The sequence below is a fragment of the Pongo pygmaeus genome, chromosome 23 (genome assembly GCF_028885625.2).
Source record: "Pongo pygmaeus isolate AG05252 chromosome 23, NHGRI_mPonPyg2-v2.0_pri, whole genome shotgun sequence".
Lineage (NCBI taxonomy): Eukaryota > Metazoa > Chordata > Mammalia > Primates > Hominidae > Pongo > Pongo pygmaeus.
Window position 1 is genome coordinate 49,643,387 of NC_085931.1, and position 15,798 is coordinate 49,659,184.

Below are 15,798 nucleotides of genomic sequence, written 5' to 3' on the forward strand. Positions count from 1 at the left end.
ATGGAGTTTTCCATTTTTAATATTTGGTTAAACAAAATACATCTTTTGTAAACAAACCCAGCACAAGGCCAACAACAAAAAGGAATAAAAGCAAGAAAAACAAAAAGCCTAGGGTTGCCCATTATTGGGCATCAGGGTCAGGCCTGTTCACTTCCTTAAAGGAAGTGGGGCTTTTTGCCCTTGGGCGTCAGCATGGGTCCCTGTTCCTAAGCACCAGAATTGGATATGAACAGAGAAACCAGCCCTGAAATGTTTAAGCGTCTTTGCATATCCCATTGGCTCATGGACTCCAAGTGCATGGGGACTCTTTCAAGTGCCATTTGCACAGGCCTAAGCGGATTTGTGGAGAGGAGTTTCCTCCTCTACCCAAGAAATGGCTTACTATCTGACAGTGCCAGTGGCCCCAAGGTCCGGCTTGTGACACTCAGCAAGGTTGGCTGTAACGTCTGGCTGGTGGTGGTTGGAATGTCATTGTGCAGGGCGGGAAAAGAGCTCCCTGTGGTGCCAAGCAGGTCTGGTGTAGAAAATGGTGCAGAAGAGACTGCAGCCGGTTGCTGAGAAGATATAATGCAGTAGCCGCGTGGTGGCCTGTTACTCAGCATAAAAAAAACGGCCTTGTTGGATTGAAGACACATGTACAGAAAAAGTGCTGGTGTCAACATGCACTCCAGTCACAGGGGGGAGAAAGCCCAGCTTCACCCCGTTAAGCTTGCTCAGGATCAACATGCAAGCCCCAGGCTGGCTTTGCTGCTGGAGAGAAGTCTGGCCAGTGGAGCAGCTCTCAGACCTGCCAAGACCATTGATCTGAGGGCCAGCGGGTCACCCCTGCCTGCCCACCTGCCTTGAGGCAACCACATCCACTTTGGAGACACGTGTATGGTATGATACTTATTTCTCCTCTTTTGTTTTCCAAAGTTACAAGAGAAAAGTGGCCTACAACTATTTGAAGAGGTAGGGGCGGGTTGAACTTCCATTGATAGAGGAAACAACATGAAGATGACCAGCCCAGGTCCTATTCCATCCATACAGCACAGAACCACCCAACCTGAGCTTGGCACTATAGTGGCAGCCTCCGAGCCTAGAGTGTCTACTGAATTGTGGCTGCCCCTACTCCAAGAAGCTTGTCTTCACAATACTTTCCTCACCCAACTCTGCCCCAAATTAGTGGAATTTGATGTCAAAGGCAGACTTTTTTTTTCTGATTTTGCCAGAGTGAGTGAACTGGGAAAACTGCTCTTTGGCTTCTCTTTTGTCCCAGAGCCTCCTAAATCAATGTTGCGAAATGGTAGGGACAACATTGAAGTGAAGAAACCAAGCCACCCCATGGCTGTCCCAGTTTGGCTTTAGCCACATCCTGTTCGGTATCCTACTCACTTCATACTAGAATATTAGTTAATTTTTCATTATAAAACACTGCCGGGTGCGGTGGCTCACGCCTGTAATCCCAGCACTTTGGGAGGCCAAGGCGGGCAGATCACCTGAGGTCGGGAGTTTGAGACCAGCCTGACCAACATGGAGAAACCCCGTCTCTACTAAAAATACAAAATTAGCCAGGCGTGGTGGCAGGCGCCTGTAATCCCAGCTACTCGGGAAGCTGAGGCCAGAGAATCGCTTGAACCAGGAGGCAGAGGTTGCAGTGAGCCGAGATGGTGCCATTGCACTCCAGCCTGGGCAACAAGAGTGAAACTCAGTCTCAAAAAACAACAACAACAAAAAACCTCCACGTATGACCATAAACCACCCTTAAACCTGGGGATAAGGGTTGGAGACAGCATGCTGTACCGCTGCTAGGGTTTTGGACATGGTTTCCTGAGAGACCTTTATGTTCTGGGTCCTTCAAACCAGTCACATGGGGTTTGTGTGCACTATCTTCAGACCCACTGTTTTCAGACCCAGACAGGATGGAAAGTGGAGGCAGCATCTCTAGGTGAGTCTGGAGCAGCAGTGACAACTCAGTAGAACCTGTGTCAAGTCCTCATAGAAAAGGGAAAATAAGCTAGGATTCCCTCCCCGCTCCACTTTCTCCTCTGTCTCTTAAAACAAGGGTTTGTGACCACTGGCCTTGAGTGCACAGAACTTCTACCTTCCTTGCCCAGGAACAAAACACTGGGTAGTTCTTATAACAGTCCACACGTCTGTCCTATTGCACTGTCAGATCTGAAGGGGAAAAACCTGATGAGATGTTTGGGGAAGTGGCAAGGGCAGACCCACTGTAGAGGCCACAGCACGTCACAGAGGACTGAAGGGGCTGAGGCGAGAGGGAGGTTGGGCAGAACTGTTACACATCGGTCCTCCAACTCTGATGAGCCTCTACCTCTTCTGGTACCACCAGCAGGAGTTCACAGTTCTTTCCTCGCAAATGATGTTTTAGAAACTTCCTATGGAAAAAGAGAGAGAGAAAATGAAATGCTGGCAACTTGCAAATTCCAGTCTCAGGACCACAAAGTCACCTGAAACCTCACTATACCCTTGGCAGTCCAAAACATATCCCTGTAGTCATCTGGTTTTGGAGGGTTCCACATTTGGTTACCCTCCAATCTAGCCAGTTAAAATTCCAACCTGAATTTTGCTCATCCTTGTAGTTACTGCCAACAGTAGCTGGATCTGTGAATAACAGTACCCAAAGTATATAAAGGACTTTTTTTTGGTTTGTTTGGAGACAGAGTTTTGCTCTTGTCGCCTGGGCTGGAGTGCAATGGCATGATCTCGGCTCACTGCAACCTCCGCCTCCCGGGTTCAATCGATTCTCCTGCCTCAGCCTCCTGACCAGCTGGGATTACAGGCACCCGCCACCAAGCCTGGCTAATTTTTGTATTTTTAGTAGAGACAGAGTTTCACCGTGTTGACCAGGCTGGTCTCGAACTCCTGACCTCAGGTGATCCACCTGCCTTGGCCTCCCAAAGTGCTGGGATTATAGGCGTGAGCAATCGCCTCTAAAGAACTTTTACAAATGTTCTTTGGTCCTGGGGAAATTCAGTCCTCCCTGGCCTGAATGTTTGTCTTCCTTTCTATGAACTGGCAACTACGCTGTCTCAGTTGTCTTAAATGGAGAGAACGTTACAATGCCAGCCCCACCAGACTAGAAGGCTGGTATCCCAGGCTGTGCATCTTCCCTACCAAAAGGACTTAAAAGTACTGATGGGCCATCGAAGATTAAGGTCAGGTCCAAGACACTATGATTCTAAGGCAGGGAGAGAATCCAAGGGCACAGGAATTTCATTTCCTTTGTCAAATAACCAGAGATGAGCTCAGTGCCCCCAACATATGAAGCAGCCTAGCAACTTAGTCACAAAAGGTGCCGATTACCTGAGCTCGCTCTCGCCTCCAATCCACTCGGGCATCTTGAGTTTGGAGTCGAGGTTGTAGTAGGCCCCTCCCACCTCTCGAACACAGATCCAGTGCTGCCTTTTGAGGGGCAGTTTCAGTGGACCCCAGCATAGGCTGGAGGGCAGATTCATGATGAAGCCCATGACGTTAGTGAGGGCAATGACACCGACATCCCTGCAGGGGAGAAATGGTTGGCAGGCTCTGAGGCAGCCCATTTTCCAAGGTTCCCTGGCTGTAATACCACAACTGGCTACCTCCCCACCCATTCCATGAGCCCAAGTACTAAAAGCTTATACCACAACTGTGCTGTTCTCCATCAAGTCAAGCCTGATTCAGATTACCTGCGCTTGTCCCACCAAACAGCTTCATAGCCTTTGGTCTGAAGTGCTGCCATAATGACATTCACATCGTAGTTGCCATTTCCCAGCATGCTCTTCTTGTGAGGTGTCACCATGGTGTTTGGAGACAACCTACCAATGTGAAAAGAGGAGGGCTGAGACTTGCTGGCTGCCTAACCCCTGACCCCGCACTACCAGGGACGGAGAGCACTTTACATCACTGCCCCTGGAAGTTAGTTTCCCCACATTCAAGTGCAATTTCCCCAGCTTCTACCTAAGTATTTTGTAAGTGTTCCATGAAGGAGACTCACTTATGAAATCCCAGCCTCCTGCAGCCTTTCTGCTCTTCCTGCTGATACTGATCTTCCTGCCTCATGCAAGCTTTTTTTTTTTTTTTTTTAACATTGGAAAATAAGATTCAATCTTTTCATTTGCATGGATAGTAACTGGTGTCACTCCTGCTTTCTAGTTAAGGCCTGCAAACTTGGTAATCATTAATCATTAAATACTCAAAGGCACACAGGAGCCTAGACAGGTGACATAAATGTATAAACTGGGGTTGGATATAAGGAAAGAAAAAGTAGTGAGGCCTACTGGAATGCATGACCCACCTAAAGGGGGTGTGTGTGTGGGTGTGTGGGTGTGTGTGTGTGTGTGTGTGTGTGTGTGTGTGTGTGTGTGTGTGTGTGTGTGTGTGTGTGTGTGTGTGTGTGTCCCACCTAAAGGGGGTGTGTGTGTGTGTGTGTGTGTGTGTGTGTGCATGACCCACCTAAAAGGGGTGTGTGTGTGTGTGTTTGTGTGTGTGTGTGTGTGTTACTTGAATAAATTTTTCTTAAAATACCCAATAAATCAACTGAAAAAAAATTTGTGCCAGGCAAACAAAACTCAGCTGCAGCACTGGTTTCCCCACCCAGCTTGAAGCCATTTACTTCCAGGTTTCTTTAGCCAGTCTGTATTTCAAGACAAGGTCCATGCTGAAGGCATTTCTAATTCTATTATTTTGCTTTCATCAACTTGTCAGGCCAGGAGCTGAGGAAAGGCCGTTTTGAAGGAAGGGTTCAAGGGGCATACCTTTGGGCCTCGTGTGAAGGGGAGAAAGGGAAGTGTGGCGAGTTCCTCAGGACATAAAGTGCATGATCAAGAGGCTACTAAATGCCATCTCCAGAAAAGAGTCAAGACGTTAGGCCAAGGGTGTCAACTCTAAAAAACTTAAGAAATCTTGTAAAGTATTTTAAAAATTTTTCTGTGCACAGCAAAAATACTGGTTTTTTTTTTTCTTTTTTTTTGAGTTGGAGTCTTGCTCTGTCGCCCAGGCTGGAGTGCGATGGCGCGATCTCAGCTCACTGCAACCTCCGTCTCCTGGGTTCAAGTGATTCTCCTGCCTTAGCCTCCCAAGTAGCTGGGATTACAGGCGCCCGCCACCATGCCCACCTAATTTTTGTATTTTTAGTTGAGATGGGCTTTCACTATGTTGGCCAGGCTGGTTGGTCTCGAACTTCTAACCTTGTGATCCACCCGCCTCAGCCTCCCAAAGTACTGGGATTACAGGTGTGAGCCACTGAACCCAGCAATACTGGTATTTTTCAAATATAAAACATACTCCTGGCCAGGCACGGTCGCTCATGCTTGTAATGCCAGCACTCTGGGAGGCTGAGGTGGGCAGATCACTTGAGCTCAGGAGTTCAAGACCAGCCTGGGTAACATGGTGAAACCCCGTCTCTACTAAAAATACAAAAATTAGCCAGGCGTGGTGGTGCATGCCTGTAGTCTCAACTACTCAGGAGCCTGAGGCAGCGAACTGCTTGAACGTAGGAGGCAGAGGCTGCAGTGAGCCAAGACTGTACCACTGCATCCAGCCTGGGTGACAGAGCGAGACTCCGTCTCAAAAAACAAACAAAACCAAACCAAACCCCATGCTCCTGGCCGGGAGTGGCGGCTCACACCTGCAATCCCAGCACTTTGGGAGGCCAAGGTGGGAGGATCGCTTGAGCCTGGGAGTTAGAGACCAGCTTGGGCAACATGGCAAAACACTGTCTCTGCAAAAAATACAAAAACTAGGTGGGCACGGTGGCATGTGCCTGTGGTCCCAGCTACTCGGGAGGCTGAGGTGGGAAGATCACCTGAGCCAGGGAAGTCAAGGCTGTGGGGAGCCATGACTGCACTCCAGCCTGGGTGATAGAGTAAGACCCTGTCTCAAAAAAAAAAAACAAAAAAAAACCCTAAAATTAAAAACAACAAACATACTCCTGCCACTGCTTAAAACCTTCTGATGGCACCTAAAGCACTGAAATACACTCTAAACTACTTCCTTTGGCGTGCAAGGCCCTCAAGGTCCTGCAGATCTCATCTCTTACCTTTTATTACACTGACCTTCTTACTGTTCCCTAAAAACAAAGCTCTTTTTCTCACTGTGCACTCATGCACTCACTGTTCCCGCTGTCTAGAATGTTCTTTCTGTAGTTCCTTATTGTTTGGGTGTCAAATGTTACTGCCATAGAGAGGCCTTTTCTTTTCTTTTTCTTTTTTTGAGACAGAGTCTGGCTCTGTCGCCCAGGCTGGAGTGCAATGGAGCGATCTCAGCTTACTACAACCTCCGGAGAGGCCTTTTCTTGACCACCCAACCGTAAGTTTCTCCCAGTCACTACCTCACATCAACCTTTTGATTTAATTACAGCCCTGTCACTACCAGATGTGTTTCTCATTGGTCTGTTTTTCTACACTAGACTGACAGCAGGGGCCTTGACTATCTGTGAATGCTACACTGCTAAGGCCTAAAGAGTGCCTGGCACAAGACAGGTGCTCAAGGAATGTTTGCTGAAATGTTCAGTGTTTATTTTTGTTATCCTTCTCTTTCCCTGTAAACATTAGTAACTGACTCTTAAAAGGGCTTACATGCTCATCTCCAGGGCTAGCAAACAAATCTGCAACCAAACTTTATCTTACCTGTAATAATAACTATCACTTATTGAAAAACCTCTGTGCCAAGCACTATGATAAAGTACTTTAATTTGCATTTCATTTAATCTTCACAACAAACCTATGAGGATATGAATTATTTCTATCGTATAGGTCCATAAAACTGACGTTTGGTGGTTTTAACTGACCTGCCCATGAGCACTTACAAGTGACAGAACTAGGATTCCACCGTGGATTCATTTGAATCCAAAGTTACGCTTGTTGTCTTACAGCAAGGACCCAAGAATCAGAGTGGCAGGGGATGGGGGCTTGAAAAGAGGAGAGGCCAGCTACATCCCTGAGGACTGGGGCTGAAACATAGCTTAAAAAGACAAAGGCTCTCCATGGGTTCTTGCACATTTGGATTAAATGAGAACACATTGCCAGGTGCAGTGGCTCACGCCTGTTATCCCAGCACTTTGGGAGGCCGAGGTGGGAGGATCACTTGAGGCCAGGAGTTTGAGACCAGCTTGGCCAACATAGTGAAACCCCATCTCTACTAAAAACACACAAAAAATTAGCCAGGTGTGGTGGCAGGCGCCTGTAATCCCAGCTACTTCGGAGGCTGAGGTAGGAGAACTGCTTGAACCCAGGAGGCAGAGGTTGCAGTGAGCCGAGATCATGCCATTGCACTCCAGCCTGGCAACAAGAGCAAAACTCTGTCTCAAAAAAAAAAACAAAAAAAAAAAAAAGAAAAAAAGAGAACAGAACACATATGAAAGAAGGCCTAGCCCCAGATATAATTGGTTCCTTTCCCCTTCCCAAGTTTCTAATAGCTTCTTGTCCTTTCATTGAAGTCTCTGACCAGTACATGAATGAAGGCTCCAACAATGAAAATGCTGAGTCTTCCACCTCATTCACCATCTAACTCCCTACCAGGCTCAAACCTTAGAGCAGCGCTTCCCAAGGGTGCTCCTGGAGATGCCATTTCCATGTTCATTAACAGAGGATCCCAGAAGACATCCAATACAATAACAGCTGAATGAACCAAGTAGGTAAATGGGTTTCCTGCAGAATTCTTGGAGTCCCTAACATGCTAATCTTCACCTTGAGTCTCAAGGAAAGGGGATTATAAAATATGCTTCAGTTTCCAAACAAATTTGACCACACATTTGTTTTGAAGTGTACCTTACAGAACTAGCGTTCCAATGATCTTTCTTCCCTGTCCTTCATCTTCTGTCTTGGATTCAAATCCTTTCCTATTACCACTCCATCTCTCTCCTAACCAGAGGCTCCTCACCTCACACCTTGACTTTTGAAACAGATTCCTAAATTGATCACTTTGCTTCCAAGCGCTCCTTCCACCAATTCAGCCTCTATGTTCCTGCCAAATTCACCGAGGCATCAATTCACTTCCCCTTGTATATACAGGAACTGACAATGGTACCAACTGCCTGGCTGGCCAGTTCTACACTTCCTGGCCCCACTTGGCCAGCTATATCCCTCTCACTGGGCTTAGTGCACTTTAGGCACCATGATCATATGGCCTTTATTCTATTTTTTTCTTCCTCTGTCACCTAGGCTGGATTACAGTGGCTGGTAATACACCTAGGCTGGACTGTGGCTCACCGTAGCCCCAAACTCCTGGGCTCAACTGATTCTCCTGTCTCAGCCTCCCTCTTGAGCCACTGTGCCCAGCAGCCTCTATTCTTTTATCCTATTTCCTGTTCCAAGCCAAATCCTACAGCTTCTTCACACCCTATCTCTTCCATAGGCTCTTCCCTGGATCCTCTGTGAAAAAGGAGGGAGGGAGGACCATACATATCTGAGTTCATATCCTAGCACCATCAACACTAACTGTGGGGTTTAATCTCCATGCCTGTTACCTTGCCTGTGAAAATGGAAATAATTACTATTTTATAGGACTGTTGGAGAATTCAGTTATTTCATATATGTTCAATCAAACACTAAATCCCTGGATAGTTTTTTACTCTATATCCCTCACAGCTAGGCACTGGCAACTCACACTCTGGGCAATTTGAATACAGGAAATGTTGAGTAGCTTCCATCTCATTCTAGAGGAATGGTCATTTGAATAAGTGGGGCCCACCTAGTGTATTCACCACACCAGCACTTTCTTGTACTTTTAACAGTAATCAAGTGGCCACTGTGTTAGCTGCTTTTATGGGCTTTATCACTTCCAGCCATCTTGAGATACCATAAACATGGAAGCTGAGGTGCAAAGGTTATGGTGACTTGCATAGTCAGGCACAGGTGGTGAGTGGCAGGGCTAGGGTCAGCCTCTACCCTAAGACAATACTGAACAGTGCTCTGGATATTTCAACACACCAGTCCCACTGAGTTCCATGGGATCCTGATGATTCCAGTGGAAAGTATTCTTGAGACTCCTTGGCAAACTCCTGTTCGGGACTGTCTTAATGATTTCCACAGAAATTCTGGGCTACAAAGTGAGCCTCTCACTTCTGTCGTCACAGCCAGAGGTTAGAGCCATGAGATGTGAAGTGACGTAAAAGTGAAACGACGGGCCGGGCGCGGTGGCTCAAGCCTGTAATCCCAGCACTCTGGGAGGCCGAGGTGGACGGTTCATGAGGTCAGGAGGTCGAGACCATCCTGGCTAACACGGTGAAACCCCATCTCTACTAAAAATACAAAAAAGTAGCCGGACGTGGTGGCAGGCGCCTGTAGTCCCAGCTACTTGGGAGGCTGAGGCAGGAGAATGGCCCGAACCTAGGAGGCGGAGCTTGCAGTGAGCCCAGATCGCGCCACTGCAATCCAGCCTGGGCAACAGAGCGAGAGACTCAGTCTCAAAAAAAAAGTGAAAAGACGGGCTCTAGTCCAGGTCTCCCCGCTGTCTGTGTCCTCAGATAAGTCCCTGTTCCTCTCGTGGTTTCCACTGTGTCTGACTATGGTGATGATTTTGGATATTAATGAAAAAGGAGATGGGAGACATTTCATCAAGATTCTTTTCCCCGCCCTAATTCTTTCTTTCCTTATCAGATCTGAAGAGATGTGACATCAGAAAATATGGCTCAGAACTTCCTGATGTTTCTAAATCAGGCATGGGTCAAAGAGCTAGGCACACATTAGTAATCTGTAGGTGTTAGCTATTATTACTACGTGTTTGCCTAGCCCTTGGACAAGAGAATTCAAGTCTCTAGAGGTTAATACTTAACAACAACTTTTCTCAGTTATAACCACCACACTTTTAAATGTGGCACCTTCCACCTGCTCAGGGACTATGTAATGGGGAGGCTGGAATAGTCACCCTCTGTGGTAGAGAATGTTAATTGTTCACCAATATCCCCAATCTCTTTGTCCCTTCCAACTTTCATTAGATTTTTTTCCCTTGATACCAAGCTACTTTTCACCTAGTTTTTTTTTTTTTTTTTTTGAGATAAGGTCTCACTCTTTTGCCCAGGCTGGAATGCAGTGGCACGAACATGGCTCACTGCAGCCTCGACCTCCTGGACTCAAGCCATCCTCCCATCTCAGCCTCCCAAGTAGCTGGACTACAGGCGCGAGCCCCCATGCCTAGCTAATTTTTAAATTTTTTGTAGAGATAGGGTCTCACTATGTTGCCCAGGCTGGTCTCAAACTGCTGGACTGAAGCCATCCACCCATCTCGGCCTCCCAAAGTGCTGGGATTACAGGCATAACCCACCAAGCCCAGCCGTGGTTAAATTTTAATATTAAATATCCAAGGCTGGGCGCAGTGGCTCACGCCTGTAATCCCAGCACTTTGGGAGGCCAAGGTGGGTGGATCACGAGGTCAGGAGTTTGAGACCAGCCTGGCCAACATAGTGAAACCCTGTCTCTACCAAAAATACTAAAATTAGCCAGATGTGGTGGCGGGCGTCTATACCCTCAGCTACTCAGGAGGCTGAGGCAGGAGGATTCCTTGAATCCGGGAGGCGGAGGCTGCAGTGAGCCCAGATCGCGCCACTGCACTCCAGCCTAGGCAGACAGAGCAAGACTCCGTCTCGGGTGGGGGGAAAAATCCTATTTGGGAGAGGAATGCAGAGCTAGATGTAAGAATCTGATCACTAAAAAACTGGGATGAGTCTAGTGAAAATGTTTCAGGCCTGAGCATTTTCAAAACAACCTAGCAAAGCTGCCATCATATAATTTGATTTCTATGACCCTTTTTTTCAAACCTTAGACGCTTTTTTTTTTTGAGAGATGGGAGTCTCACTCTGTTGCCCAGGCTACAGTACAGTGGTGCGATCTTGGCTCACTGCAACCTCCACTTCCCGGGTTTAAGCGAGTCTCCTGCCTCAGTTTCCCGAGTAGCTGGGACTACAGGCGTGCGCCACCACGCCCAGCTAATTTTTGTATTTTTTAATAGAGACATGGTTTTGCTATATGTTGGCCAGGCTGGTCTCAAACTCCTAACCTCAGGTGATGTGCCCACCTCTGCCTCCCAGAATGCTGGGATTACATGCATGAGCCACCGTGCCTGGCCCACATTCTTTATATAAAATGATGAGATCTAATATCTACATCTGTATACATATATACTGATGACACTTGCCCAGTTTATCTTTTCTCCAATTTCACAGGTTGAAAACAGATACTTTTTAAACAAATGACCTCTTTTTGCAGATGTTACCACTATGTTCAAATCCTGGACCAAGCCTCTGACACACCTGACTCCTCTCTTCCTGTCCTTGTTGCCGCCATGTTGAGTCATTAGCTTAGCTCTGAGTTCCTATTCATTTGTAAGCATGAATCATCTCATATCCACAACTCTATTGAAACTCCACCCTGCTTTTGTATTTTGCTTCTTTTTTCTGGCTAAAATTCAACTGCTAGGATGAACTTCCTCTCAACAATACTGCTTATCAACATTTCTCTCCCATTTCTACCATTCACTAGCCACACTTTTAAACAGCATAGAATTATATCTGCTAAAGTCCAAATTGATCACTTTTCACTTTTTAATTGCTCTGAATGCCAGGGTTCTAACTTCACTTAAATCTAATCTCAAGGCCTGGTTAAAGCATAGCTGAGATGTGCTTCTCAGGGGCTGAGGCCTGTTCGACTTGTTTTCTCTATGGTGCCTCATAGTGCCTGGCACTCTGTAGGCAGCTAGTCAATGTTTGTTTAAAAAATTCCATCTTCTCTCCCTCACCTCTTCTCCCTTTGCTTTTTCCTCTAGATTCCTTTCACACTTCTGTATTTTTTGTTCCTACCTACTCATACATTGTTTCAATATAAAATACTCTATGCAGAATTCCACTTCTGGAGTTGGGACAGAATACATGCCCTTATGTGCTGGCTTGCCAGCACTTTTTGGATCTTTATATTATGCTGCTAGAATTGGGGAATGCAGTACAATTCGCTAAAGCTTCCAAGGAATAGGATCTTAGTTCCATGTGGGCATTTAGCAAATATTTAGCATTCTTGTATTCAGGAGAACAAAGCTGAGAAACTCCTGTTATCATCCACACACGCTTGATGAGCATAGTCCAGAACGTCAGTGCTGGCCCAGCTCAGCAGCTGGAGGAACAGCTACTGATAGCACTCTACAGGCGCTTCCAGTACTCGAGAAACAGGAGAGCGGTTAGTGGGGCAGGTTCTAGAGTCAAAAGGCGTGGGGCCAAATCCTGCCATCAATAGCTGTGAACTCTCTGTGCCATGATTTCCTCAACTGGAAAAATGGGCAGCAACAGAATCCATCTTGGAAGATCAGTGTGAGGACTGAGTGGACACAAGGAAAGCACTCAGAACGGTGCTTTGCACCAAGTGTTCATGTGTGTTAGTGATCCCATCATTATTCCCATAGTCAGATCAGGGGCCAAATGTACAGAAGTGAAAACTTTTCTACCAGAGTGTGACTGGATACACAGAATCTTGTTTCTGGAATTTATTTACTAGTGGGTGAAACTGGGCAAATCGCCTGAAATGAATCCTAGTTTCCTAAGTTCATCACTGATAAGGTTGTTGCAAGATTGTTCGTACATATCACAAAGTACTAAGCACATTTAGGTACTCACCCTGAGTCCTTTCCTTCTCCCTAGTTTTAGCTCAGGAAATAATTTGCAAATATCTGATTAAGAGTAGGAGAAATACTAATGGCTGGCCAAAAGGAAGCATGTACTGGGTCCTCCTTTCAGTGACATGACCTGATGATCTGAGACAAATTATTTTATCTCCCAGTGCCCCAGGTCCTGAAGAGTCAATTCTACTTGCTGCCAGATAATGGCCATGATGCAAATGATATATTTGCTCTGGTAAGGCATTACTCTGGTTACTACTGGCATTGGAAAATAATTACTCTCATTATAGTTTTGTCTGCATCTGGGGATTAACATTCTTCTAAGAGTAGGCCTTTGGCTCTTTCAGGGCAAATGGTCCATACCTGTGTTTTACAAATCACCCCAAATAGGTTGCTTCCAGCTGTAATTCTGGTCCCTATGTGGCAACAATTTCATTTCCAAGCTAAGAGAGTAAGAAAAAGGTCTTCTGGAATTGCTAATACGCACTGCTTGAAGAATGCTTGAGCTTCTCTGCAGTGAGGACTGCGTGGACCTAACCCTTTCTAGTCGGGGTCATCAGGCAAGATCACCACCTGAGTTGCTATGGACTGCAGACATGCTGTTGTGTCCATTAAGACACCACAGAACTGACTCTCAAAACGTTTTAATAAAGTAATTCTAGAAAATCAAAGCAAAGAGAAAAAAGCTGAACTTCTTTTTTTGTTTTTCCGAGACCTGTCACCCAGGCTGGAGTGCAGTGGTGCAATCTTGGCTCACTGCAACCTCCACTTCCCAGGTTTATGCGATTCTCCTGCCTCAGCCTCCCGACTAGCTGGGACTACAGGCGTGCACCACCACACCGGGCTAATTTTTGTATTTTTACTAGACACGGGGTTCCACCATGTTGGACAGACTGGTCTCAAACTCCTGAACTCAGGTGATCCGCCCTCCTCGGCCTCCCAAAGTGCTGGGATTACACCGCACTTGGCCAAAAGCTGAACCTCTATTAACCTGTGGGGTGGCATTTGTTCTAAGTGGGTAAGAAAGGCCATCTAGAATAAAGGAGAAAGAAGAGATCCGGAGTCAACTTCAAATTATAGCTTTGCTATTTAGAAGCTATTTGGACATATTACCTGACCTTTCTGCCTGTTTATCAGCATAATACAGGCAGTGAAATGACTGTTAGGAGGGCTACACAAAGCAATGTACAACAGCACTAATGCCAGCACATGGCCTCACACAAAAGCTGAGCATTGTGTATACATCTTGCTTGTGGTACCCACCACATTCCACCTTTAATGACAGATGACTGAACGTGTACGTATCTAGTCCCACTTCTAGAATGTAAACTCCTCGGCAGCAGAACTTTAGAGGCATTATAGCATAGTGGTCAACAGCACAGACATAAGAATTCAACCTCAGCTTCAAGTTTTGTTATCTTGGGCAAGGTACTGAACTAAATGTGTCTTCATCAGTAAAATGGAAATAACATCACGTATTAACACGTATTCCATGGGATTGTTCAACAGATCACTCAAGAAAACACAGCTGAAGCTATGAGTACTTTCCTAGCCCACAGTAAGTGCCCGATAAATGGTAGTGATTATCTTTTCCTGTCTTGTGTCCCTTATACCTGCTAACGGCATCTAGCTAATACCTACAGCTTTGAAGGTTTATGAAGCTGAGACACTGCCCCACCCACAGAAATCCAGAAATATCAGTATCAAGATGCCAAGGAGAAGGGTCCCCTACCTCTGGAAAATCTCTTGCAGCGTATCCCGGGTGAAGGCATTGCTGTCCTGGAAGACGTTATTGAGGGCGTGGAGGGCACAAAGCTCCCTGCGCTGTTTCTCATGGTAGATTTGTGGGGGTGCTGCCTGGGGCAGCTCCAATGATTCAGATTTGGCCTTGTCTCCTTTCCATGGCACACAACTCATGTTTTTTGTTTTAGGTTCCAAAGATGGCTATAAACACCCCACTCTTCCCTCCAGAGGAAGAATGTAAGCTTCTCAGTCTTTTCCGGATTCCTGAGGTCCACCTTATTCTCTGGTGTCCATGATTTATGCTTTGTCACTGGGAGAAAAGATTGGAATCAAAAGGAAAAAAAAACCCACCTCTTCTCTCTTCTTAATAGAAAAATAACTTCTGGATTACTTTTATTTTGCTACCACTGTCAAAGTGCAGAATTTAAAAAAACACATAAAATGTAAGACCTTGTTTCCGTTTCCCCACCCTTCCCTCCCACCCCCCTCCAAAATCCCCACGATTTTCTTGCTGTTTCCCTCTGCAAACGCCAGGCCTCAAAGCAGGAGGACCGAACAGAATCGGTCACATCGCTCCTTTTCTTCCATTTCTTTCGAACCACGACGCCAATGACTCGGGAGACAAGGCCTGGGTGACGGATAAAACGCACGAGTCGAGTAGCTAGCGCGGGCCGGCAGGCGTGGGACCGCGAGCCGCGCGGGGGCCTCGGGGGCAGCCCTCCATCCCCCCGGGTACGGTGGGGCCCGCAGGGCGCGGCTCCCTCGGAAGGCGCGGACTCTCGCCCTCTGGCCGCGGCCCTGCGGAGGAGGAGACAACTCCGGTCAGCTGCGAGCGGGCGCGGGAAGTGCGCGGCGGGGCCGGCCCCTGCCGCAGGGAAGGTTCCGCGCGGCGACGGGCTGGCCAGCGAGGGGTGGGGCCGGACAGTCAGCCTCGCGCTCCCGGGCCCGCGCCCACCCGGCTCGCAGGCTCTACACAAACCTCCCCGCCCGTCACGTGAGCGCAGGCCCAGACGCCCTCCCGCCGCGCCCCCGGCCGCAGACCCCAGCGCCGCCGGGACCGCTCGCCGCCGACCGCCCCCTCACCGCCGCCGGCCGCCACCTGGAGCGCGGGCCGCCAACTGGGCCGCGCGGGCGGGCGCGCGCACCTGAGCCCGACGTCAGCGGGCCCCGCCTGGCGCGTGCTCCGGAAACGCCCTCCCGCGCCGTCCTCGCTCCTCCCAGCCGTGGCGTCACGCCTGACGTAGGTCTGACGTCATCCGCATCGGCCTGGGAGCCGCAGACGCCGGGCGTGTAGGGGCGCAGTTGAACGGTTGGGGTGTTGCAGAGGCTGTGGGTGTGGGGCTGCGGGCTGCGGCCCTCGGCGGCGGCCGGCAGGGTTGGGGTCCAGCCGCTCGGCTCGGCGCGGTCCCTGGCCGGGCGGGGCGGCCTGAGGGAGTCCTGCCTGGGCGCCAGCCTGCCCTTCTTCCCGTGCGTGGG

At 48.0% G+C, this 15,798-nt stretch overlaps 1 protein-coding gene across 1 annotated transcript; it reads right to left on the minus strand.

Annotated features, from left to right (window-relative positions):
* Position 1: 1 nt before the first annotated feature.
* Positions 2-15,437, minus strand: JOSD1 (Josephin domain containing 1). The gene is made up of 4 exons (XM_054470582.2): positions 14,312-15,437; positions 3,669-3,797; positions 3,307-3,501; positions 2-2,378 (listed from the first exon to the last, which is right to left on the minus strand). Exons 1-4 carry the CDS (start codon positions 14,494-14,496, stop codon positions 2,279-2,281), a joined length of 609 nt encoding a protein of 202 aa, XP_054326557.1. The 5' UTR covers positions 14,497-15,437; the 3' UTR covers positions 2-2,278.
* Between the last annotated feature and the right edge of the window lie 361 nt (positions 15,438-15,798).

Bases quoted from the DNA above. Each gene is read 5' to 3' on its own strand.
- JOSD1 (XM_054470582.2), bottom strand. From the start codon at position 14,496: ATGAGTTGTGTGCCATGGAAAGGAGACAAGGCCAAATCTGAATCATTG. The intron at 3,502-3,668 runs GTAATCTGAATC...TCTCCCCTGCAG, and splicing joins GTTTGGTGGGACAAGCGCAG to GGATGTCGGTGTCATTGCCC. The intron at 2,379-3,306 runs GTAATCGGCACC...CTTTTTCCATAG, and splicing joins GGAGGCGAGAGCGAGCTCAG to GAAGTTTCTAAAACATCATT.